At 52.1% G+C, this 24,497-nt stretch overlaps 1 protein-coding gene across 1 annotated transcript in view; it reads right to left on the bottom strand.

Annotated features, from left to right (window-relative positions):
• The window catches only part of SLC29A3 (solute carrier family 29 member 3), a 44,952-nt gene that overhangs the window by 4,470 nt on the left and 15,985 nt on the right, over positions 1-24,497 (bottom strand). The window contains exons 3-5 of the mRNA XM_006051141.3: positions 13,784-13,866; positions 5,919-6,145; positions 1,252-1,414 (exon numbers count right to left, since the gene is read on the bottom strand). Coding sequence (XP_006051203.2) covers positions 1,252-1,414; positions 5,919-6,145; positions 13,784-13,866 — 473 coding nt within the window. The remainder of the gene's footprint in view (positions 1-1,251; positions 1,415-5,918; positions 6,146-13,783; positions 13,867-24,497) is intronic.

The following is a 24,497-nucleotide window of genomic DNA, read 5'->3' as shown; positions in this document are numbered from 1 at the left end:
TAGGCGGTCATATAGCCTGAGTGAAAAAAATGAGCTGCTTAGCTCAGTGCCCCGATACCAAATAGGTTCCTGTGGACCCGGCAGAGCCAGGACCTGTGCGCTCCCCAGCTCCGCTGGCTCGTGTGCCATGGGACCACAGGCCAATCGCCTGGCCTTCTCTGTCTCCATCTCATCACCTGTGAAATGGGGAAAATAACTCCTGCCATTCCTATATCAAATATGACAATGGATGTGAAAATGCACTGAAAAGAATAAAAAGCAAGAAAAAGCCATGGGTTGTTTTTTTAAAGAGATGTATGAAGCAAGAAAGAAAAAGGAGGAAGGAGAGAGAGAAAGCAAGAGAGACTAAGGCAAGAAAAGTGGTCCTGCAGAGCAGAGAGGGGCCTCAAGAGATAGGGACTAAAATCACAGTTTTGGAGTTGGGCTCAAATCCTGATTCTGCTGCCAAAGGGCTGCAGGACTCAGGCAAGTAATTTAACTTCTTTGAGCCTGGTTTTCTCATGTGAGAGTGGGACTAACTGTGGTAAGTCACAGCCCTACCTCAAGGAGGAGTAGATGCATGAGCTTTAAATGAGAGGCCCCAGCAGGCTGGGCTGAGTGCAGAGAGGAACAACAGAAGGGCTGAGCCCAAGGAGCCACTGTTGGTCATCGGCCTTCCTCAGGCCCCACTTTCGCTGCCTGCCCTCTAACAGAAAACATGCAGACTCCAGCTGCCTGGGGTTGTGATGCAAAGCAGCTTCTTACATCCAAGGGTCCAGCCAATGTACTGAGCAACTACTGTGAGCCTGGCTCGGCCTGAGGCATGGGATACAGCAACGAACAAAACCCACATGACTTCTGCCCTCAGAGGGATCACACGTCAATGGGGAGATGTGCAGTAAACCAGGAAACAAACAGGAGCTCTACCTAGAGGAGAGAAGAGTGCAGGTAGACAGGATAAAGGTCGAAGGACTGCCACACAGGATCATATGCTATCACTTATTATGTGGAGTCTAAGAAAAGGCTACCAATGGACTTACCTACACAACTGAAATAGAGTTACATATGTAGAAAATAGCAGTTACTGAGGGGCAAGGTGAGGGGAGGGAGAAATTGTGAGACTGACAAGTACACACTACCATATGTAAATAGATAACTAATAAAGACCTACTGTACAGCACAGGGAACTCTACTCAATACTCTGTAATGGCTTATAAGGAGACGAATCTAGAAGAAGCCGACTCACTGCCAGAGAGCGTGTGTGGGCCTCACCTGGCGTAGTCCAGCCGCGGCAGCAGCAGGTAGAGCCCGATGCAGAGCGCCAGGAAGATGTCCGCCGTCAGGAAGAAGGCCAGGGTGCTGTCTGTCACGTCACTGGCCACCGCGAGGTCCACCAGCGAGGCCACGGCGCTGAGGGTGCCCCCCATGGCTCCTCCTGCGGAGAGCGCGGGACATCACGGGGAAGGTCAGGGCAGGCGCATCCTCCCTGCCTCTCAGGCCTGCCCGCTCTCTGCTCCGGCTTAACGTTCTCCCTGGTGAGAGAGATGCTTCAGTTCTCACAGGACCCTGAGGCCTTGGCAGACAAGGAGGGCCAAGCGGCCATGAGCTTTCTGACTCTACGGAGGTGTCCCTAGCCCAGCTGCTCTCCAATGGGCGTGAATAGGCTGCTGCCTGAGGAGGCAAATGGCCTCCAAGGTCTCACCTGCTTCCTGGTTTCAGCTCTGACTCTCGACCCTCCTTCTCTCTTTACTGTCCTTCTGATGGGGTCAGAAACTTTAGATTCAGAGGTGGGACGTGTCAGAGAGCTCTGCTCCTGCCCTGGGCCCAACCACCCATGAATCACCCTGGGGGAAAAGCTCTGGCCTGTCCGAGCACAGGTTCCCCACTGCCCCGAGTGAGGCTGGCCAACTGGGAGGCCTTAAGGGTTGGAAAACCAGCCAGGAGCCCACAGAGCTCACCCTGTGCCCTACAGTAGCTGTGTACCATACACGTATGAACACGCATGCACACTCACCCACATATACACTGTCACATACACACATACCCTATCACAAGCTATCTCACACACACACACACTCACACCCTATTACACCACTCACAGTCATACGCTCCCACACAGTCACACACGATGCTTCACACACTCGTATGTGTGCAACTGCCCCACCACCTGGAATGTGCTGTGCTGGCCAGGGGCTGACAGGTGGCCCAGGTGACCACGTGGCACCGCCCCTTTCTGTGCTATGTCACATCCTAGCCCAGGGGACCCACGGGTCCAGGAGTCAAACAGGTGTCCATCTGACACTTGACTCCACCACTTACTCGCTGTGACTTGGGGGACATGGCTTCTTGGGACCAGAGTCTGCTCATCTGTAAAGTGAGAACAATGACACCTGCCTTGCAGAGCTGCTTTAAGGGCTGGAAGAGATGATGTTTAGAAAGTGCCCAGCACAAAGCAGGCTTTCCACAAATGCCAGTCCCCTTCTTTGCCACAATCACACAGTCACTTCTGGGAGGCGGGGCAGGCATCTTGTTTCTCTGTTGAGCCGTCACAGCCGTGGGTGGCCATGAGTCAGAGCTTATGCGTGGTCATGTGTGAGCAGATCATTACTCCTCTCAGTCTGTTTATTTGCCAGGAAGGTGGGGCTCATACTTATCCTATCCCTCCCTTGAGACTATAGTGGGATGGAATCAATGAATGGGAAAAAAACATTGAACAAATGGACATGTCCAATAGGGTTAACACAGTAAGGGCCTGTGAATACAGGATTGCCTGGCTGCGTGGACGGATTTTCTGGCCTTAGAGGAACACGACACTGATTCTCAAGGAGGCAAGCAGGCCATTGACTGCAAACAGCCAACTGGTCCGAGTGGGCTCCAGCTGCGTTGTTATCACTTGGCAGGTCTGACCAGATACCACCTTTCTGCCCATTGCTGCCTGAGCAGTGGTGGAAGAGTGATGGTCAGGCCCTCATCCACCATGATGACCACCCACTGCCTCACCCACACCACAGCCCAGCACTCTGTGGCTCTGCAGGGAAGACCCCATGACCCTTTTCTCCTCAACCTTCTCTATGATCTCTGCTAGCCTGGGTGGGGCCAGAGGTTGGAACTTGAGGGAAGGGCAAAGAAATGAAAGTTAGCATAGTGATTAAGAGCACAGACTCTAAGAACATCTCAGTCCAGTCTTGGCTCTGCCACTTCTAGCTGTGTGACATTCAGCAAATCACTTAACCTCTCTATGCCTCCATTTTCTCATCTGTAAAATGGGAATGTTAAAACTCACCTCTTAGGAAAGTTACAAAGATTAAAAGGATCATTACATGTAAAGCAGGACAGTGTCTGGTGCTGAGAAATGCCATATAAATCCTCTCTGATCCCCAAATAGGTGTTTGGCTATTTCTGTCCTTCCTACATCAAAGCCGCAACAACAGGGTAAACCTTTTGCCAAGAGGGTGCCAACTTCTGAGAAGCTGTAATCCCCACCTGGGTGTTTTGTAAGAACCCGAGTTAAACTTGGTAAGACATTCCCTGGCTGCCCCGAGGAAGCGATTTTAACATCACTGCCTATTGATTTTCCTCTCTCTCTTCCCAACTTGTAGAGAATTTACAATATTATCATCAACAACAAACCAGGCCTCTGGGAGCTCATCCTTCTTGACTCCCCACTTTTATCTCATCAGTTATGGAAATACATGCAAATAAGGAGCTTAAAAAAACACCAGTACAAAACAAATGAATTGTTCCTCAGATGCCAACACACAGAGAATTCACAGATAAACTCCTCTGGATGGAAGACAACGGGGGCTGGAGAGGGGTGCTGGGGCCCCTGGGAGATCTGGACACCCCAAATCCTCCTGGGTGAAGGGCATGCACTGGGGGCCACACACAGCGATGACAAGGCTTGGGGCCCGGGGTAATGAACACCGAAGCGCGAGCACCAGATCACTCCACTTTTCCAAAAATGGACTTCCTTCAAAATGCACAGGAGAGTCTCCTTCTCTGGAAGATCTGCAGGTGGTCAGATGAACCTGAAAGGCCTCTCGCCAACATATTGGTGTGTTTGGTCACTGGTTCCTGCAGAGATAGCCAGCAAGACTGTTATATTGAGAAATACATCCTCTAGCAGGATGGAGGGAGATGAGGGGACAAGAAACCGGGGTGACATAAGGGATTAAATCCAAAGTTCAATGATCACTTCCCTCAGCCTAGGCAGGCCCTACTTAAAGCACTACAAGCGGTGTATTGATCGTACTCAGGAAACTTAGCAATGGGTCCACTTTTATTTTATTTTAGGCCCGAGAGCATCTCTGAGGACACAGCCAGAAGCCCAATCTTATATCAAAAATGGCAAACACATCTGAGCTCACGTTTGATCTCTGATCTGTTGACAGTAAGTGTCTCCAGTGCTATGTTGAGAAGGATTTAGAAGTTTGGGAGAAAAGATACACATCAATCAGTGATGTCCGGCCCTGGTGTGGGGATGGGGTGGAGTTATACCCTTGTTGAGGTATTTGTCATCACATACTGCTCGGCATTATCAATTAATGGGCACAGAGAAGATTCTTTGCAAAACTCTACTCAAATGTTCCCTGGTGGCTCGGACGGTAAAGTGTCTGTCTACAATGCAGGAGACCCAGGTTCAATCCCTGGTTTGGGACGATCCCCTGGAGAAGGAAATGGCAATCCACTCCAGTACTATTGCCTGGAAAATCCCACGGACAGAGGAGCCTGGTAGGCTACAGTCCATGGGGTCGCAAAGAGTCGGACATGACTGAGCGACTTCACTTTCAATTTCACTTTCTCAAATGTTTACAGCACTCCCTTCACACAAGACAGACATGCAGGGACACTGAACAGAGCAGCTGAGCCCCTAGTCTTGCTTTAAGAGATGGTGGTCTCCTGGAAAAGCACTGATTCTGACCCAGCTCCTTTTTATCTTGTCAAGACATATGGGTGAGAGAACAGAACTGCTAAGCTCTAGGCAACAGGCTCAGGTTAGCATCAACATTCAGTTAAAGGAGTTGGCCCAAAGCACATCAGCACCCCCCAGAAAATGCCAAAGTTCAGGGAAACAGCAGAATTTATTACTAGGCTATCAGCTCCCGGGGGGCCGAGTCTCGTTCATCCTTGAATCCTTGGTGCACAGTGAGCCTTCTACAAAATTTGAGAGGAAGAAAAGATAAATAGAAGGGAGGAAAGGAGAGAAAAACGGGGAAAGGATAAGGGAAAGGAAAAGAAACAAGAAGAAATGGGGACACAAGGGAAAGGGGGAGAGGAGGGAAGGAAAGAAAGGAACGCAGTTCAGGAAACCCACGGGCAGGCAGACTATATTTTCCAAAAGTAGCAGCAACTATGTCTCCCCTCACAACTGCCTTTCTACAGTATAACGTTCACACTCATCCACTGAGGTGTGTGGGTCTGTGCTCTCTCCCCTTGAATCCAGGTAGGCTTATGGTTATCGTGGAAGTGCCCCTAAATGTCTTTATGGCTAAGTCATAGAAGGACACAGTGCTTCTGCCTGGGTCTCTTGGGATGCTTGCACTTGCAACCCAGATGCCACGCCCTGGGGAAGCTCAAGTGGCCGTGGCTAGGTCCATGTGGAGAGGAACCCTGGCCCCAGCCCCAACCCCACCTGAGCTTCCAGCTAACAGCCAGCATCTACATGCCGGACGGGTGAGTGTGCCACCTTGAGAGTGGATCCTCCAGCCCCAGGCAAGCTATCCTGGCTGCTGCCACATGGCTGCCGCCTGCCAAAGAAATGATTCTTATTGTTCTAAGTCACTGGGCTTGGGGGTGCTTTGTTCTGTAATAAGAGATCATGGAAACACACCTAACACTTATTTCTTTTTCTGGAAGGGCTACCACATGCTCACCTCTGGCTCCTTCAAATGATCTCCAGGTAGACCAACCTGGTCAGCTGTCTGGACCCTAGTTCTCACCTGATATCAGAGCCTGGGAATTCCTCATGGGGAAGGAGCCAGTCATGCCGAAGACGCTGCTATTGAAGATGGTGGAGGTGCCGCTGAGGATCACCATGCAGATGATGGTGATGGTGAAGAAGCTGTGGGTCCAGGAGGAGGTGTCCACCTTCACCAGCACGGTCATTACCATGAAGATGGCCAGCATGACTGACAGCGAGGCTAGCACGCGGACACGAATCGGAACCCTGAGGCAAGGATACCAGAAGTGGTTAGACACCCCGCCCCCAGGCCTCCCAAGCCGGGTGGGGGTCAGTGACCATTGAGGAAGCAGGTGTGCTCAGTGGCTGAGACCATGCACTCTGCATCAGGAGGCCTGGGTCTGAATCCTGCCTTCCTGGCTCACACGCTGTGTGGCCTCGGATAAGTGACTCTACCACACTGGATTCAGCCTCTGCATCCGGAGAACAGAAAGATTAATCTACCTGAAGGCACGGTGAGGGTCTCCGGAGAGGGGTACATAGAGAAAGGAGGCAGGGTCAGCTCAGGGCACGTGCTCTTGGATGCTGCTTCTTTTCATCTTGCTGTGATGCTCAAGGACAGGAGATGAGAGCTCTCGAGGCAAGACCCCTACTCCTCCCACGGGCTTTGTCTAGTATTTAAACAGAACCACCATTCACTGGCTTCCTTCCCCCAAAACTTAGCAGCGGCAGAGGGAGGAGGCAGAAGGGAAGAAAATCATCGCCGTCATCATCATCACGGCAGACAGTGCTGCATTCATGCCAGGTACTCTTCCAAGAGTTTTCTAAATGCTAATGTGTTGAATTCTTCCACCAGGTCTACAAAATAGGTATTCTTACCTATTCCACAGACACAGATAAGGAAACTGAGGTCAGAGAGGCTAAGCAACTTGCTCAAGGTCACTCAGCTGTGAACCCAGGAGGTCTGCTCCCATCGGTGCTTTCAGAATGCCACTTTACTGCCTCCCTTGACATGAACGAACTATGGTGCTCCAGAACAGGTGGTGAGGACAGGAGGCGGCTCCTGTGATGGTCTCCGCTGTCGTGGGGAGCAGCTGAGGCCAAGCAAGAGCCAGCTCCCTCTAACTCTATTTCTGCATCTAAGCTGTACACTCCTCCCAGCCCCCAACCTGCCCAGACACCACCCTGCAGGGAGAAGCAGGGAAGCTGGGATCTCTGAGAAACTGCATTTTTATTCCAGGGAGAGAACATCATCTGAAGAGGCTGTTTAAATCATCAGATTACACTAAGCTTTAAACCAGATTGGATGTTTAGTTAATTTTCCCGCTAACCAATTGGGAGGGGGCTGAGCGAAAAGGCAGATTAGTTAAACACAAATTTCTTTTGGATAAAAATAAGAAAGACACGAAAGGTAGGAAAGATCTGTACATATGTAAATAGGTGTGAAATGATGAGCATAAAAAGCAAGAAAGGATTTTTTTCAAAGTGCTTTTGTGGTCCCAAGGCTAACCTGAGCTTCCTTCCAATCCTCGGCTGAAGGGAGACCAGGTGCCGCCTCCACTGGGTCAGGGGCAGAAGGAAGCCCGCGGAAGTGAAGGGCGAGTTCAAGGTTGTGGTGTGAGGAGCTGGGATGAGACCCAGGTCTGCTGAGCCCCAGCCCCTGGCTCTCTGCTGAGACGCATCCGCTCTGGTGTGTTCATTCCACAAACACACAGGCGAACCACAGTGTGTCCAACCCTGGGCCGGATGCCCGGGACACAGGGCAGATGAGGGACAGGCATTTTGGTCCAGCACAAAGTGTTCCATCAGCAGGGCCATGGGGCTTCCTGGGCACTTCTGAGAGGCACAAGACCCACCCTGGGCTTCTCATAGGCTTTTTGGAGGCTATCCCTAGGCTTGAGTGTGAGGTATGTCTGAATGGGAGTGCACGTATCTTGTGAGACGAAGTGTGGCACATTCAGGGAACTGAAGTGAACTCTGGCCGCAGGGGACACTGGGAGCAGAGCACGCCGAACAGATACAGGGACCCCTCTGTGGAGGGCCTTGTCCCATGGATAAGTGCCAAGACTCGATCCTCCTGGTGGAGCAGAGAGTGGACGTGCAGGCTTTGTCTCCAGCGTCCCTCCCACCAGAAGCGCTCCTTCCATGCCAAGTCGTCCTGCAGAGGTGGCCGCTCATGGGGTCTCTACCAACCCACCTACAAATGAGTGCACACAGGCCAGTCTGGGGTGGTCAGTGTTCCATACTTCCAGCCACTGGACTGGACTAGGTGTCAGCATGTGACCAAGGCAGGGCCAGTCAGGGAACCCCGGGATCCAAAGGTAGAGAGAAGCTGACTGTCTGCCAAGACTGTGTTGGGGGCTGCTGGTCACTATCTGGCCAGCTGCGTGGAGAGAGGCCACATTTGAGATGAAGCCAAGCAGACACACACAGAGCGCAAGGTTGGTGGATGAGGACATTGGCACTCTCCTAGATCCAGCAATGGAGGCAGGCCTGACTTTAATTTTCCAGGGAAAGAATGGGAAAATCCTTTTTGTGTCTCTTCCGTTTGTCTCCAAGAGTACCAACTGGGCTTCCCTGGTGGCTCAGGGATAAAGAATCGGCCTGCCAACACAGGAGACATGGGTTCAATCCCTGGTTTGGGAAGATACCACATACCACAGAGTAACTAAGCCCCTACACCACAACTATTGAGCCCCTGCTCTGCAACAAGAGAAGCCACCGCAATGAGAAGCCGGTGCACCACAATGACAGAGCAGCCCCTACTCATTGTACCTAGAGAAAAGCCTGAGCAGCAATGAAGATCCAGCATAGCCATAAATAAATAGATAAATCTTAAAAAAAAAAAAAGACTGTCAAAAAACACAAAGAGGCACATGTAGCTGGGAAGCAACATGGTTGGAACTCCACCTCTGTCCTGTGGGTGCCCTGTCCATCTGCCCTCTCCTCTCACCAGGAGGCAGGCTGCAAGTGACAGGTAATTAGTTCAGTTCAGTTCAGTCGCGTCTGACTCTTTGCGACCCCATGGACTGCAGCACGCCAGGCTTCCCTGTCCATCACCAACTCTCTGAGCTTGCTCAAACTCATGTCCATCAAGTCGGTAATGCCATCCAACCATCTCATCCTCTGTTGTCCCCTTCTCCTCCTGCCTTCAATCTTTCCCAGCATCAGGGCCTTTTCCAATGAGTCAGTTCATCACATCAGGTGGCCAGAGTACTAGAGTTTCAGCTTCAGCATCAGTCCTTCCAATGAATATTCAGGACTGATTTCCTTTAGAATGGACTGGTTTGATCTCCTTGCTGACCAAGGGACCCTCAAGAGTCTTCTCCAACACCACAGTTCAAAAGCATCAATTTTTTGGTGCTCAGCTTTCTTTATGGTCCAACTCTCACATCCATACATGACTACTGGAAAAACCATAGCTTTGACTAGATGGACCTTTGTTGGCAAAGTAATGTCTCTGCTTTTTAATATGCTGTCTAGGTTTTTAACACCTTCCAAGAGCTGCCTTCACCAATGATGGGAAAGTGGGTGGATAAATCCCCTGCCCCCACTCCCCGCCGCCTCGAGTGTGTGCTCCACACTGGCTGTCAGCATTCTGGGGCAGGTCAAGCTTGGTCACCCACCGTGGGAGCTGGCTCGACAAGGCATCCTTTATTGGCTGCCACGCCTTCCTGGTCTCCCCCTTTCTCCTACCATGGTCTCCCGGATGAACTACCTGCACTTGAATCCTTGTTCTAAGGTCCGTTTCTGAGAAACTCCGCATTAAGACACATCTTCCTAGCGTCTGCAGGGCCTTCCACCTGGGTGGGAGTTGGTGGGCAATCAGGTGAGCACTCCAGGGGACCCAGAACATCCCTTTTAAATGCACACCAGATACCCTGAAGACTGGGAGTCAGGCCTTACTCCTGATGCTCGGGGTGATGCTACACATGCGGCCCCTGTCACTCGATGTCCCCCACCTTATCCCAGCAGCGGGAGCTTCCCTGTACACTCAATGATAAGAGCCACAGGGGCACAGAGCCTGAGTCCAGAGACAGGAGCCCTGAAACTCTGCCACCAGTTCACAGTGTGACCCCAGGGAAACACTCAACCTCGCAGGGCCTTAGTCTCCTCATCCTGAAAAAGAAGAGGTGGGACAAGATAACATTCGCGTCTCTTCCAGTTTATGCTTCTAAATCTGAAAAAATTCAAGTGGAGAGAGAGAGACTGAGGGCAAAAGCCCAAAAGTTTAGCAGTTCCTTGGGGCAAGAAGCAGGCACAGCAGAAGTGGGAAGCCCCACAGGGACAGGACCCTGCCCTGTTCTCACCCGTGGGGCTGGCCCAGGGCCTGGCACCCACAGACTGACCAGCAAGGAGCCTAGCAGAGCACGCTGGGCCTCAAGCTCTCTTTTAGTCCCTGCTTTTTGACCCCCTCAGTGTGGCGGGGAGACAGCTAGAAACAGCAGCAGTGATCTCAGCCAGCCTTGGGAAGGGCCTCAGCATCTCGCCACCTCCTCGTGGAAGCAACACAGAAAAAGTCCACCCCAGGAATGATGTGGCCATCTCGGAAACTTTCCTGTGTCTTCACAACAAAGTAGATAATTGCTTGAACAGGACAGCGGCTTTGGAGAGAGCTGGGGGACTTCTTAGCCAGGCAGGGGCGGTGCAGAGTGGGAGGTGAGGAGGTAAACACTAAATGCATAATAAAAGCAACGCAGGTCCCAACTCTCCCTTATGCATCCTGCCCCTCACCTACACAGGTCTCCCCCTTCTAATTATCAGCTGCAGGGCCCATTCTCAGCAGGAGCATCCCTGCAGGGGCTCCAAGCCCTCAGGGATCTTGCCCAGGGCTGTTTTCAATGCTAGTAAGCTTTCTGAAATGTGCCCTGTGCAAGCCCACCCCGCATCCACTAACAAGGGCATGCTGCCTGACTCTCTGCTCCTTCCACCTGGACGGTGGCCCAGGGGCTGGGGACACTGTGGGGGCTGAGGCAAAGTCTAGACAAGCGCAGCCTGGGGTTGGTGGCTCTGCTCTGGGACAGGGGCTGTCTGAGGTGAGAGCTCCAGTCCCGGGACTGTGTGGCAGGCACACTGATGTGACATTCTTGGAGAGGATCACCAGCTGTACCCAGGCTGCCAGCTCCACCCCCCCTCCCCTTGCTTGTGAGGGCTCAGGACCCCAGGGGACTGATTTCTTCATAAGTCTCCAAAATGTAAATCCTCCTCATAAGTATTTATGATGCTACAGATTTTACATAATAAAACACTTGGCGATTATGGATGAGCCAGTTAAAGAAAGCCAGGGTTCTCCAGGAGGGAAGAAAAGGGGACATTTCAATCTCACACATTAAATAAAAAACAGCTTAGCTCCAAACCATCTTCCGACAGTCCAGAAACAGACAAGAGGCTGGAACGTTCCCCACAGTGCTCTCACCCGCTCCTGCAGCTGGGAAAGGGCCAAGGCAGGCCCTGGGGTGGACCAGACCCTTCTGGAGGATGCCCTGTAATGCTGAGCTCCCAGAGCCAGCTCCCAGCCATACTCAGCAGGGCAGCTACCCGGACGACCCACAGTCCCCACTGCAGACAGATCCAGACCTTCTTCACCACTTCTTTCCCTCCAGCATCTTGAAGCCAGGGCAGAAATGGGCTCTCACTTACAAGGTCTGAGATGTGTCTCTGGGTGCAGGGAGGGGGCAGGCAAAGCTAGAGAGCTAGGAGACAGGAGGCCCAGAGGTTCCAAGTCCAGATGTGAGGGGAGAAGGGTCCCAGTTCCAGTCCTGCCTCAACCTCTTAATGATTGCATGACCTTGGGCAGGTCACCCTGTCAGCCTGTTTTCCCATCAATAAAACAGGGGAATAGGTCTGCAGCTCTAGGCCACTGCCAGGATTAAAGGAGAGAATGCTGCCAAGGACTGAGTGCTCAGACTGCTAACTGTGAGGATTACAGACGATTCACCCTGGGCCCTGAGGCTCGATTCACCCTGGGCCCTGAGGCTGAACCTGCCCTGCCACTGCTGACCCCAGGTCCTAGCCGGCTGCTGCCTGCTGGGCCTCACGACCTCAGAGGGGGCAGTGCTGGGTAAGATGTCAGCTCAGGCTACCCCTTCCTGGCCCTGTGGGCCTAGGCACACATCTCCTGACTTCCACTTTGCACAGAGGATCATGAGAGGGGCCTGGAAAGGGGAGAGGGCAGTGAGAGGCCAAGGGACTACCCACTGCCATGGCTCGGTCACCTCTTCCTCATCATCCTACTCTTACATGCCATCCTTTTCTCATGCCTTCTCTTCTGAGTTGCTGTCAGGAACCCAGCTCTCCCCTTAGGGTCCCCACTCAGCCCTACTCCTGGCGAGGGTCCCTGGAGGCTGTGTTAACCCCTGCTGGGACACTGATCATAGCCCTGTGTGCTGGGCAGGTGCAAGGAGGCAGGCGGGGCGGGGGGCAGCTGGCATTCAGCCCCTAGGCTGCCTGAGACCATCCTCCCTCTCACTTGTCCAGCTTGCACTTTGGTTTTAAGAGGCACGCAAATTCATTGACATTCCTTCCATTGAAAGATGGAGTCTATGTCCCCTTGAAACTGAGTAAGCTTGGTGACTGTCTTGGCAGAAAGGACAGTATGTCACTGCAGAGAGCAGGGTACCAAAACCAAGCAGCTTCTGCCTTGCTCTCTAGGACCAGCTGCTCTTCAGTTACAATATGAAAAGTCCTACTACCTGAGGCCAACCTACAGGAGACCAAGGGGAGGGACAGAGAAAGAGCTGTCCCGCGTGAGAGACGGCCAGCCAGAGCCGCCAGCTGAGCCTGCGGACTCCCAGGACCGCGAGAGACACCGATTACTGTCAGTGTTTTTAGCTTCTCTGTTTTGGGATCATTTTTATGCAACAATAGATCATTGGAATAACCTCATAACACGTTTGGAGAGACTGATCTGTTCAGGCTTAGCACACCTGAGGCACTTGTGCTGCCCTCTCTCCTCATGGACTCAGAACAGACATCACTAATCAATCACAGCACACTCCCTGAGGCCAAACCTGCTTTAGAATCCTGTTTGAGCAGAGATCCAAGGAGTCACTTACAAACTGAGCAGAGTTGGGTAAAACAAGCTTGCCACCAGGGACCAAAGGTTTCAGTAGGCTGTGCCTGAGAGATCCCCAGGTTTCTGAACCATCACATAGCCACCATTATCAGACAATGATTGCTTAGGAGAAACAGGGGCAAAGTAACTCAGGCTGTTACCCCATAAACCTAAATGGAGAAGGGATGGCACCAGTCACACAGTGGGTTTCAAGGGTTGTCTTCTAAACCATTCTTTCTTCCACAGTGAATCCCACCCTTCACGGATGCAGTGTGAAGTCACCCCGTAATCCCCTTGTGAGTGCTCGACTCATGAACTGCTGTTACCAGCTCTGCAATGAGCACAGGTGGCCCTTTTCCATATAGAAGAGCCGGGCTGGTGAGCTGACAGGCTAACTTCCAGCTCGGATTTTTTTTTTTTTTTGGCCACTCCATGGCATGTAGGATCTCAGTTCCCCAGACCAGGGATGGAACCTGTGCCCCCTGCTGTGGAACTGTGGAGTCCCAACCACTGGACTGCCAGGGAAGTCCCCAGGCTCCTAACTTCCTTCTGCTCTCAGAAAGGCTTGGAAGACCAGCCTCCACAAGCTTCGCTCCCTGGGCCCCGCCCACCATCCATGGTGTCCCTGCAGCCCAGGCAGCTGTAACAGGCAGCTGACCCCACTGCCCCAGGACTGGGCATTCTGTGGGCAGGGCCCCAGGTAACCCATCTGCCTCTTAGTCTTTGTGAAGGAGTCTGAACTGCTTGCCTCCTACTTTGGTGGCCACAGTTCAGACAGCTGTGGACCACGGGAGAGAGGATAAGCTGCAGGAGAAGGTCGGGGGCCTGGGAGAGGGAGGAGAGCGGCCTACCTGTTGACAAGTAGGAAGTTCAGCGCGAGGCACAGCACAGAAGGCACAGTGGAGGCGACGGCCAGGTAGCTCTCAAAGTAGTTCTGCAAGCAGAGAAGAGAGGGGGTCGCTGAGGGCACTTGGGATGCAGGGGAGGGGCCCCATCCAAGAGCAGCGTCGGGGATCCTCTTGGTGGTGCTCCTCCCTGTAATCTTCAGACACCTACGAGTGATGGCTAAGTCCCCCCTGAGACACCATGGTCTCTTCCATCTCTAACCTAAGACCACTCACTCGGTCACTTGACAGACACCAGCTTGAGCTGTGCTAAGTGATGCGGACATAAGGAAGGGTAGGACATTGTCCCTGCCCAAATGTTCTGCAGTCCATGCTCCCATCCATCGCACCTATTCCCACCCCTCATGGATGAGGCAATGGAGACAGGACTCGATGTATGTTTACAAAAAAAATAATAAAAAATTTTGTCCTCTCGGTCATCTTTTCTCATTGTCAAATTTTGGAGTTATCCAAGTGGGTTAGTTATGATTCATTCACGGTCTCACATTCTTGCAACCAAGTGAGTACTCTTAGCAATACACAGGGCCCTGATCCCTGCAGAGAAACTCTGTTCTGACTGTGGATTTGCTCCTTCAATAGAGCTGTACCCCAAGATCACAGTCATTTTGGGAAGTGGCTTCTAAACTGGCCACGATGAGCAAAAGGGGCATTTTCCTGGAAGTGGCTCAACAGTAGTGTAGACAAAGAGTGCATGAGACCACAGACAGGATGAGGAATTTCTGAGTATGATGTGCTGGAACTTACAACTGAAGAAGCTAAGTAGCAACTGTATGCATTTTTCAAAACTCAGGGGACTGTCCACTGATTAGGGTGGCTTTAACTGAGTATACCTTATCCTTCAATATACCCGTCGAACAAAAAACCAAAACATTGGAATGGGATGATACATATTGGCTTTGGTGCTTTTATGTCAAATCGTGAACCCCAGATCAGTAATGACGATGGGGTCTGTCAATTACAAACTGGCGCTTGCCATTGGCACTTGCCATCTACCTCTGTAAGAATTAAATCATGTGCTGCTGCAGCTGCTGATTTTCAACACCCCCTGAAAGGTGTTCAGGGTGGAGAGAAAAAATGAGGAACTCTGTGCTCAGGGGACTGGCAGAACAGGTTTTATGAGCCCAGTTCTTGTATCTCCTCCTATGTGGAAAAGCACTAAAATCCTTCATGGTGATGACTGCTCCTCGTGACTAGCAGAAATCTGCAAAAACTATGTTGACTGCATGTACTCTCCCTTTACCAAAATCACATAGGTACTGACCTTCCCTGCCTCTTTGGAGCCGTTTCTCAGAGCTATCTGAGGTGCTGTCTCCTGAACTATAGTCCTCACTTGGCCCCACATAAAATTTAACTTGCAACTCTCACGCTGTGCATTTTTTAAGCTGACAGTTCTGAGCCATGAAAACCACGTACATGAATGAAGCATACTGTGTGCAAGCACAAGGGCTTTATACAAATGATATTCTTTACCCGCAGAAATAAAAATGTGAGGACTCTGGAAAGCTTACAACACTGAACTTAACTGGGGAAATATTTTGAGTACAAATGTGCCAAGTGCAAAGAACAATGTGTGCAAAAATCTTGCCAATGCACAAAGAGCCCCAGTAATAGGGATCTCTACAGAATTTAAGACAGCTTCTTCCCTGTTAAGAACAGGGTGTCCCATGGAGAGTGTAAGATATAGTGTGGGGTTTTTTAATGTCTCAAAACACCATAGGAAGAGCTGTCAGAATTCTATGGGGTTTTTTTGTGATTGTTGTCATTGTCAAAGCTGTGGTAGGGGCCATGCGTTCTAAGGGAGTTCCAGGTAGGGGAGTGGGATGAGGGGCCTGAGTCCTGGAGAGAACAGGAATGAATAAGGGTTTGGGGAAAAGATGCCAGAGGAGGTGGGATTTGTGTCAGCTCTTAAAACGGAGGGGGAGCTCTTTCCTTTCTGGGAGATTCTGGTTGCAATGTGGAGGCCAAGAAAGAAAGATGTCATAATGGGCCCCTTTTAGTTTGAAGCACAGACCGTTGCCATGGTCCCTTTTTAAGCCTGCGGAGTGCTTTGTGGTCTTTGAAATCTGCACCCTGAATATAAGGTGGTGGTGGCCTTGCAATTAAAATGATAATCACAGCTAGTGCAGTCCATCAACCATGAGCCTCAGAAATAGCCTTCCTTCTTTGAGGAGCTACCTCATTGTTCCTGCCCTGATGGGCTCAGTAGAGCCTGGACTGGTCCGAGGCACTCAGTCAATTACATCTTGACACAGTGGCTGGGCGTACGTGAGGCCAGGCAGGCGCTGGGCGGGCAGAAGCAATGGAAAAAGGCCTCAAGGAAAAGATGGCTGCAGGTGGGGGCCAGGATGGCCCCAAATCTGAGCTCCAGATGACAGCTTTCCATCAGTGGCTGTTCATTCTGTGACAAGTCTATGAAGCCATTACGTGGAATGCAGAAGCTCTTTGTTTTTTCAAGCAGGCTCATGTTCCCTGAACATTTTAGGAATGGGGATTTTCTAGGTTATTGTTCTGGCTTGTTGATATTTAAGCAGAAAAAATTCCTTTTAGTGTTGGAAAGCTTTTAAAATACTGACAAGTGGATAAGGCTAGGACTCTCTTTCTGCTGATTGAGCCCATTTCTCTGCCTTACAAACAGCATGTTGGGGGGCGGGGTGGGGGGTAGGCGATGAGGCAGGAAAGAATGGACTTGACCATGTGCCATCTTTCTACTGGATCAGATCAGGAAGCTGTGGTTGGTGATTTAAGTGGACTCAGCACATCCCAAAGAGCTTTGTTTTTTTCTTTTTTTCCCACACTTAATTCCTGATACAAACATGTGGTGGTTTTTACTTAATTAATTGTTGCTTTTGCCTCTAAGTGGAGTTCTAACAAAATGAGGTGTGGTGGGCAGGTTCTTAGGATGTCCCCCATGATCTCAGCCTCCTGTGTTCATGCCCTTGAATCCTCCCCTCTTCTGAGTGTGGCTGGGACCTGTCTGGACTTGCTCCTAACCAAGAGGACATGGCAATGGTGAAGGGTATGCATGAGCGCGTGGATGGGATTATGTCGCATGAGACGGTGGCACTCATCTTGCTGGGCTCCTTTATTCCTCCCGTGATGGCCTGGGATAGGCCGGTGGCCAGGCTGAGGAATCCCAAGTGGCAAAGACTGCAGGTGACCCCTAGTCGCTGACAGTGGTTTCTGACCAACGCCCAGCAAGAAACTGAAGCTCTCAATCCAACGACTGCAAGGAACTGAGTTCTGCTAACAACCCAAGTAAGCCAAAACTGATCCTTCTCCAGCCGAGTCTCCAGTAAGACTGCAGCCCTGGCCAACCCCTTACTGCAGCCGTGTGAGACCTTGAGAGGAGGACTGGGATAGGTATGCCCAGACCCCTGGTCTACAGATACTGTGAAATAATAAACATGTGCTGTCGTAAGCCACTAAGTTTGTAGTATTTTGTTCCATAGCAATAGATTCCTAATTAGTGAGGGTGTGGGATAGCCAAGTTCCGAGTAACTGGGGTTTTTCTAAATGCTGCCGCCTCCCTATAGCTATTTAAATTCAGTTCCTGATGAAAGCAGAGACAGCTGACCATGATTTCATTCAACTTCTTGCCAGACATGAGGATTGATGTGCCTGCCCACGAGGGGAACAAAGGTTATGCTGGCTGACCACATCAGTCCCCCAAGCCTTTCCTCTCCAAATGCTTTGCTGAAATTAGGATCATTTTTGCAAGCAGCATGCACTGATTTCAAGAAACTGGACTTGGCTTATGCGCCACCCCAGGTCTGTTCGTCTTACCTCCCCCTCAGGCCATTTGCTTCTCTTTTGGTCCCACACAGTCATGAAGCCACGGCCACTGCTGCCACCAGCAGGGGAGCCAGCTGCCAAGGAGAGACCCCTGCACCTGTGCACTCCCCAGGGTGCGCCTGCAGAGGCTCTTGCTCCCTGGGTGGCTGTGGGAGGGGCCAGGCGACCCTCTCAGAAGGGTGGAGGAAGCCCCACCCACAAGGTAGGTTTCAACCAATGAGAGGCGGGAGACGGGAAGGAGACTAGAGACACACTGCTGGCCATTTCTCCTCCGGCCTAACATCTGTTCTGAAACGTGGTGGCTCCACGTGGCTCCTCAGGAGACACCCCATGTGCCTGAGCAAGCAGCTGTGTTTTAGTCACAAAGCCGTGGCCAGTGCAGTGATACCATAGCCTGTATCTGCTCCCCTCCATCCCTGCCTCACTTCCCTTTTCCTCACTCTTACTTCCCTAGGACAGCACTCCCCAACAGCGTATGGCACATAAGATGCAGCCTCAGGCTCCTTTCTAAGAAACATCCAACCGCAAAGGCCCTATGTTCAATTCTCGACTCTATACACTGCAGACTCGCAGCTGGTGCTCCCTTCCTGGGTTCGTCTCATTTGTTTCCAAGGCCTGTTGAGGTTACCTTCCCCTATTTTACTCAAGGAAATATGAAGACAGCTGAACACTGGTTCAAACACACTGCAGTCAGAATGGTAAACAGCACTGCCCCCTCCAAAGCAATCTGAAATCTCCATTCTATAGGGTGATTTTTGAGTAATGCAATGCTTGGAGATAATTTGTGTTATATAGTTCACCTCCACTTGGGACTGATTCCTTAGAGCTCCGTCAAAAGGCTCCGTTGTTATTTGTCCCACCAGGTGCCTGGCAACAAGGTTGCAGCCTCCAACTCCAGAGATGAGCCCAAAGGCCCCAAGGACTCCGGCAACAGAGGAGTGGGGCAATGAGAAGACCACCCCTCCAGGGCACTGGCACTGGGCCCCTCCTATGACAGCAGAGGCTGTGCGCTGCACAACCCCAGGGGCAACGGTCATGTGGGCGGTGATATGAACGGAGCTCCTCAGAGTTGTGCAACATGGCAGCCCTGTTTACACAGCTCATGGAAAACCAGGGGGTCAGTTTGGGCCTGATGTAATTGCAGGTGGGAGACCCAGAGGCTGGTAACCCATAGCCCCGAGCCCAGCTGAGTGACCACTTCCATCTGGATCAGCATCCCTTCATGTTCTACCCACTCCCTGGTTCACTGAAGATGTGGCAAGCCCCTGTGTACCCAACACTAGGCTGGTGGCTTGGCATATAAAATAGAAGAGATAGGGTGTCTGATGCCCTTAGGAAGCATGTAGTTGGGTACAATCCCACAGCTGTAGAACAATGGATCCAAGGGGTGGGGAGGGAAGGAGGGAGTTTAGGGGGACTTCCCATAGGAAGCCATCTTGGACTGCAGCCTGAAAGATGGGGGGAGTTTGCCAGACAGATATGGGAAGGGGGTGGGTGTGGTAGAAAGAGAAATGGCATTCCAAGAGGCAGAAGAACACATGCCAAGACAGGAATGGACACTTCTTCGCCACTTAGGACTCTAACCCCGGCTCATTTGTCGGAACAGACTACCCTGAGGCTTCCCTCAGTATCCACAGGAATCTACCAAGCTGAGGCAGGAAGGCACGAGTGGTCCATTCAATCCACAGGGCAGAGAGGCAGGAGTGCAACCAGGGCACCCGCCCCTCCCCCCGGGGGTGCTAAGGAGAGAGGGCAGCCCCACCACTCTGAATTCTCCAACCCAAGGTGAGGTAAGTCCAGCTCTGAGGAACAGGAAGAAAACTTCTGCTCCTTGAAGGTCTAATTGAATACCCTTGCCCTCCAGTATCTTCCCTGCACTCTGCAATTACCTCGAGCCTGGCCTCTGGCAAAGGTAACATCAAAAGTCCTCTTTGGCACCTGCCAGGTAACCCAATGGGCTTCCCTAATGGCTCAGTTGGCAAAGAATCCGCATGTAATGAAGGAGACCGCTGGTTCGATTACTGGGTCAGGAAGACCCCCTGGAGAAGGGAAAGGCTGCCTACTCCAGTATTCTGGCCTGGAGAATTCCATGGACCGTATAGTCCATGAGGTCACAGAGGCGGACACGACTTTCACTTTTAGGTGACCCAGTGGACACGGAGGCCCTGCAGAGCACCAGGTTATTGACATTTGAACAAAACTGCTTTCACGTGACCTGCACAGGTGCCAGTCCATTTGCTCTTAATTCAGCCTGTAAGAGCAAGTCAGAGCTGGGATTGCTCCCATTTTACAGATAAGAAGCTTGAGGCTAACAGGTGGACGAACTGCACAGAGGTGCACACTTGGGGAGTGAGGCGGCAGGACACAGGGAGGGGGATGGGAGATCATCACCATCACTTCTAAAATCCAAGAGCCATGTAGCCGGGGCTGCCTGCCTCACAGTTGCACCAACCCAAAGACCATCGCTGGGATTGCAGCATGCCACTGGATGCCCCAGAGGCTGGGACTGGCAGTGCCCATGGCTTCCCAGCAGTGAGCAGGGCCCAGCCCGCGGGTCAAAGATGTCATCAGGGTGACCTCTTCCCTCTGCCCCAGCCAGCAAATGACAGGCTTGATTTTTCCCCTCTGCTTGCTAACTATCTCTTTTCCTTAAACCCCACCATCCATTCCCTTGGGCATTTCCTCAGGCCTGTGGATCTGAATAGCATCAAAAAGGAAGAAAAAAAAAAGATTAAGAGAAAAGCCCTCACTTCTGTCAGCCACCAAAATGGATGGACACGGTCTGCTGATAAGAACAGACCATGTGAAGGAGGACATTATAGTTGGGAAGCACCGGGCAGGCTTCCAGCTTCTCTCCTGACCATGCAAACCCCAGCAGAACGCCCCAGGACAGGTGGGGGTGGGGATCAAAAGCCAGACTGTGGACAGAGCCACCAGGGGCACACCAGGGGGTCAGCGACCTCCAGGTGCCAGGGCGGTGTGGAGCTGCCCTGTGGTCAGGGTGCGAGGCATCGATCCACTTGTGATGGAGATGAGGAAACCCGTTTTTATCTGTGACACTCTGGCCCAGCTTGTGAACACCAGGAACGGGGAGAGATGCTCTAAAAACACAATATAAAACTCCACCCGAGACAGCTGGCCAGATGTGAGGCCCATTTTACGATGGGAACATTTCCTCTCCTCCGCCATGCTGAGAGGCTCCGTGCTAAGCATCTCTTCTGGAAGAATTTAATTCTGAGCTCGGAGTCCAGGTAAAGAGGTTTCTTCGGGCAGGGAGGCCCCAAAATGAGCCTGTTTATCTCTGGCAGGCTCTGGGTAAGCCTCCTCTCCCCCGAAAGCCATTAGGGCACTTTGAAATAAGTGCGGCAAATTAGTCACGAGCCGCGGCCGACTAGTTTGGGCCGGCCACCCAGTGGCTTCTGAGAGGCAGCTTTGCGTGGCCCCCACCTCAACAGCGTGGCAGAGGCAGCTGGGCTCCTGCGGGGCGAGAAAAAGCGATTCAAGCCTGGGGGTGGCAGCTTGAGGCAGCAAAGCATTACCTGGATCACAGGGGCATGAAATTAGCAGCAGTGAGCAGGCTAGAGCCAAGAATAGCTTGCCGTTGCAAACTTGCTGCCTTTGGACAGTGCAGAGCCGAGCTCTGTGTCCGGGATCTTGCTGGGGAGGCAATCCCACCCCAGCATTGGGTGGGGCTCCTTGGCAGGCCAAGAATGGAGCAGAGGGCTGGTATCCCCATGAAGATTCTGGAGGTGTTCTGTCTGTGGGTTCTAAGGCCCCTGTTTGGGGCATTGGCCTCAGAAAGCTAAGGGGTTTGTGGCCCAAGGCCTGGATGAACAGGGAGGGCTGGCTGGGCAGGGTGGGAGGGGCAGTGCCTGTTTCTAAGGTCAGACAGGTGAGGGAAACAGAAGCCCAAATCCACCTAGGTTTGATGGGGTACCAGGGACCCAAGGGCACAGCAAAGGTGGGGTCAAGACAGGTGAGGTCCAGAAAGATGACCCAGCCACTCAGAGGAAAGAAGTCCCCATGAGACCTTTGCACCCTGTTCTCACATCGGCCCTGATTGGCCTGAGCTGGCCTCAAGGCTGACAGTCTCCAGGCCCAGACTCCCTGGGGTTACTATCGCTCTTGCTCTTTTACAGCTTAGAAGGCCTTCCCAGACTGCGATCTTTTCTCACAGCTCCTTTGGAATTCCTGCCAGCGGATAATAAGCAAAGTTCCTGAGGTTTTCTGGAAGGGGCCTCTCTGCCCTTCCTCCCCTCTGTGTAAAGCCCTCTGGGGCAAGAAGGTGCCCCTCCTCCACCAGAGCGGGCATCTGGGAGACTCCTCCACGAAGCCTCAGCATCCTCGTCTGCATTTTCTCTCTCCTGCGCTGCTGCTCCCTCCTCCTCTTCTGCCTAACATGCCCACTCAGGTCTCCTTTGGGCTATGAAAAAAACCACCTCTTTGACTTCACTACCAGGCCCCAGGTCCCCAGCTACCAGGCCCCTCCTTCCTTTCACTCCAAGCTCCCTAAAAGAGCAGCCTCTGCCCTCAGTATGAACTCCTTATCACTCCTGGATGGCTCTACAGAAAGACTCCTTCGAAGGGTCCCCTTTGCAGTCCACCCACCTCCAAGCCCTCTTCTCAGCCCTCGGGCTCCTGACACACATGCCACCCCTATAATGGGCTGAAAAGTGTCCCCCCCTCCAAATTCACAGCAACCCAGAACCTCAGGGTTTCCTTTGTGGGTCAGCTGGTAAACAATCTGCCTACAATGCAGGAGACCTGGGTTCGATCCCTGGGTTGGAAGATCCCCTGGAGAAGGGTAAGGCTACCCACTCCAGTATTCTGGCCTAGAGAATTCCATGGACTGTATAGTCCATGGGGCTGGTAAAACTGAGCGGTTTTCACTTTCACAGAACCTCAGAGGTGACCTGATTTAGAAACAGGGTCTTATAGAAATATAATTAGTTAAGATGAGGTTATACGGGATAAGAGTGAGCCCTAAATCTAAGGACCAGCGTCCTTCCAAGAAGGAGAGGGCACCCGGACAGACACACAGGGAGGGCGCCCAGGGAACGCGGAGGTCGAGACCAGAGTAGTGCCGCCATAGGCCAGGGAAGTTCAAGGCTGACTGGGAGTCCTGAAACCTGGAAGAGGCGAGATTCTTCCTAGAGTCTTTGTCGGGGGGAGGGGGCAGGGAGAGGGGCAGCATGGTCCTGCTGACCCTTAATTTTGACTTCTAGCCTCTAGAACCCTGAGGATGAAACTCCTGCTGTTCCACGCCGCCTGGGTCGTGAGGCAGCCACAGGAACAGGAACCCACAACCTGGACTCTTGGGCCACCTCCCTGCCCCCCTTGGCAACCCAGTGTCCTGCGCTCTCTGCCACTGGAGGGGCCTTGTTGGTTTCCTCCCTCCTGCGCTACAGCCCTGCCCAGGAGTTCCCTGGCCGCGACAGCCCCACACGTGCATCAGTTTCTGCCTCCAGAACACTATCCACTGCCAGCCGGCCATGCTACCTGAGCCCAAGCTCCACCCTCTCCAACCAAAGACCCTCAAGGCAAGCCCCCCTCCAAAGACCCTCAAGGCAAGCCCCCCTCCAAAGACTCTCAAGGCAAGCCCCCCTTCGAAGACCCTCAAGGCAAGCCCCCCTCCGAAGACCCTCAAGGCAAGCCCCCCCCAAAGACCCTCAAGGCAAGCCCCTCTCCAAAGGCCCAGGGTTCTTCCTCCTTTCTGTGTTTTCCTGTCGAAGTTTGCTTGGTTCCCCTTTCATTCTCACCCCCGCTCCATCATTTGCTGGTCCCCATATCCCCAACAGCTGACTGGGGCTCATGCTCACTCCACCAGATCTCAGCTCCACCCATGTCTTTGCTCACTCCTTCTGCCCACACCTCCTCACCGCCAATCCAAGCCCATTTGTCCTATGTTTGTCTGCCTTGCAGGGTCCAGCAGCTGTGGACTCTTCCCCATGCAGCCTGGCCTTCTGGCCCCTCCTTGGACCTCCTCACGCACTGTCTCCTCCCTTTTGACCCTTTTTAAGCTCCAGTTTGGTTATATGATGGCACATCAGGGTGAAGAAGGATAATGGGTGGTCTCATGTAGCAGGCTGAAGAGGGGTGTTTATTTCAGATGGTACTAGGGAGCTATGGATGGAGAAGGCAATGGCACCCCACTCCAGTACTCTTGCCTGGAAAGTCCCATGGAAGGAGGAGCCTGGTAGGCTGCAGTCCATGGGGTCGCAAAGAGTCCGACATGACTGAGCAACTTCAGTTTCACTTTTCACTTTCATGCATTGGAGAAGGAAATGGCAACCCACTCCAGTGTTCTTGCCTGGAGAAGCCCAGGGACGGGGGAGCCTGGTGGGCTGCCGTCTATGGGGTCACACAGAGTTGGACACGACTGAAGTGACTTAGCAGCAGCAGCAGCAGCAGGAAGCTATGGAAGGCCTCTGAACAGCAAAACCATATGGTCAGTGCTAGGTCTAGAGGGTCACCTGGCAGGAGGTGGTGGAATGAATGGAGGGGCAGAAGCTGGTGGCAGGGGCTATGCATGTATCCACTCATTCATTCACTCAAGAAATGTTAAAGGCAATCAATCTTTCAGAGCCCACTCAGTTATGCAACAGGTAATGGCCAAGCACCTTCCATTTGCCCAGCATATGCTAGAGGCTGGGGTACTCTAGTGAGGGAGAAAAAAAAAATGAGCAAACTAGCTTTTTAAAAGACAGGAAATTGTAACAAATGCAATGAAAAGAAAAACCAAGTAAGGAGATAAAACAGGGCCTAATGTAGAGACTTAAATGGGCGAGGGTAGTGAGACGGTAACATGTGAACAGAGACCCAAGGATAAGCTTGTGAAAGGTGAGGGGATGAATGAGGTTGGTGTGTT

The sequence above is a fragment of the Bubalus bubalis genome, chromosome 4 (genome assembly GCF_019923935.1).
Source record: "Bubalus bubalis isolate 160015118507 breed Murrah chromosome 4, NDDB_SH_1, whole genome shotgun sequence".
In the NCBI taxonomy this organism is placed as follows: domain Eukaryota; kingdom Metazoa; phylum Chordata; class Mammalia; order Artiodactyla; family Bovidae; genus Bubalus; species Bubalus bubalis.
The sequence above is the reverse complement of the archived record's forward strand: the minus strand, read 5'-3'. Positions and strand labels throughout refer to the sequence as shown.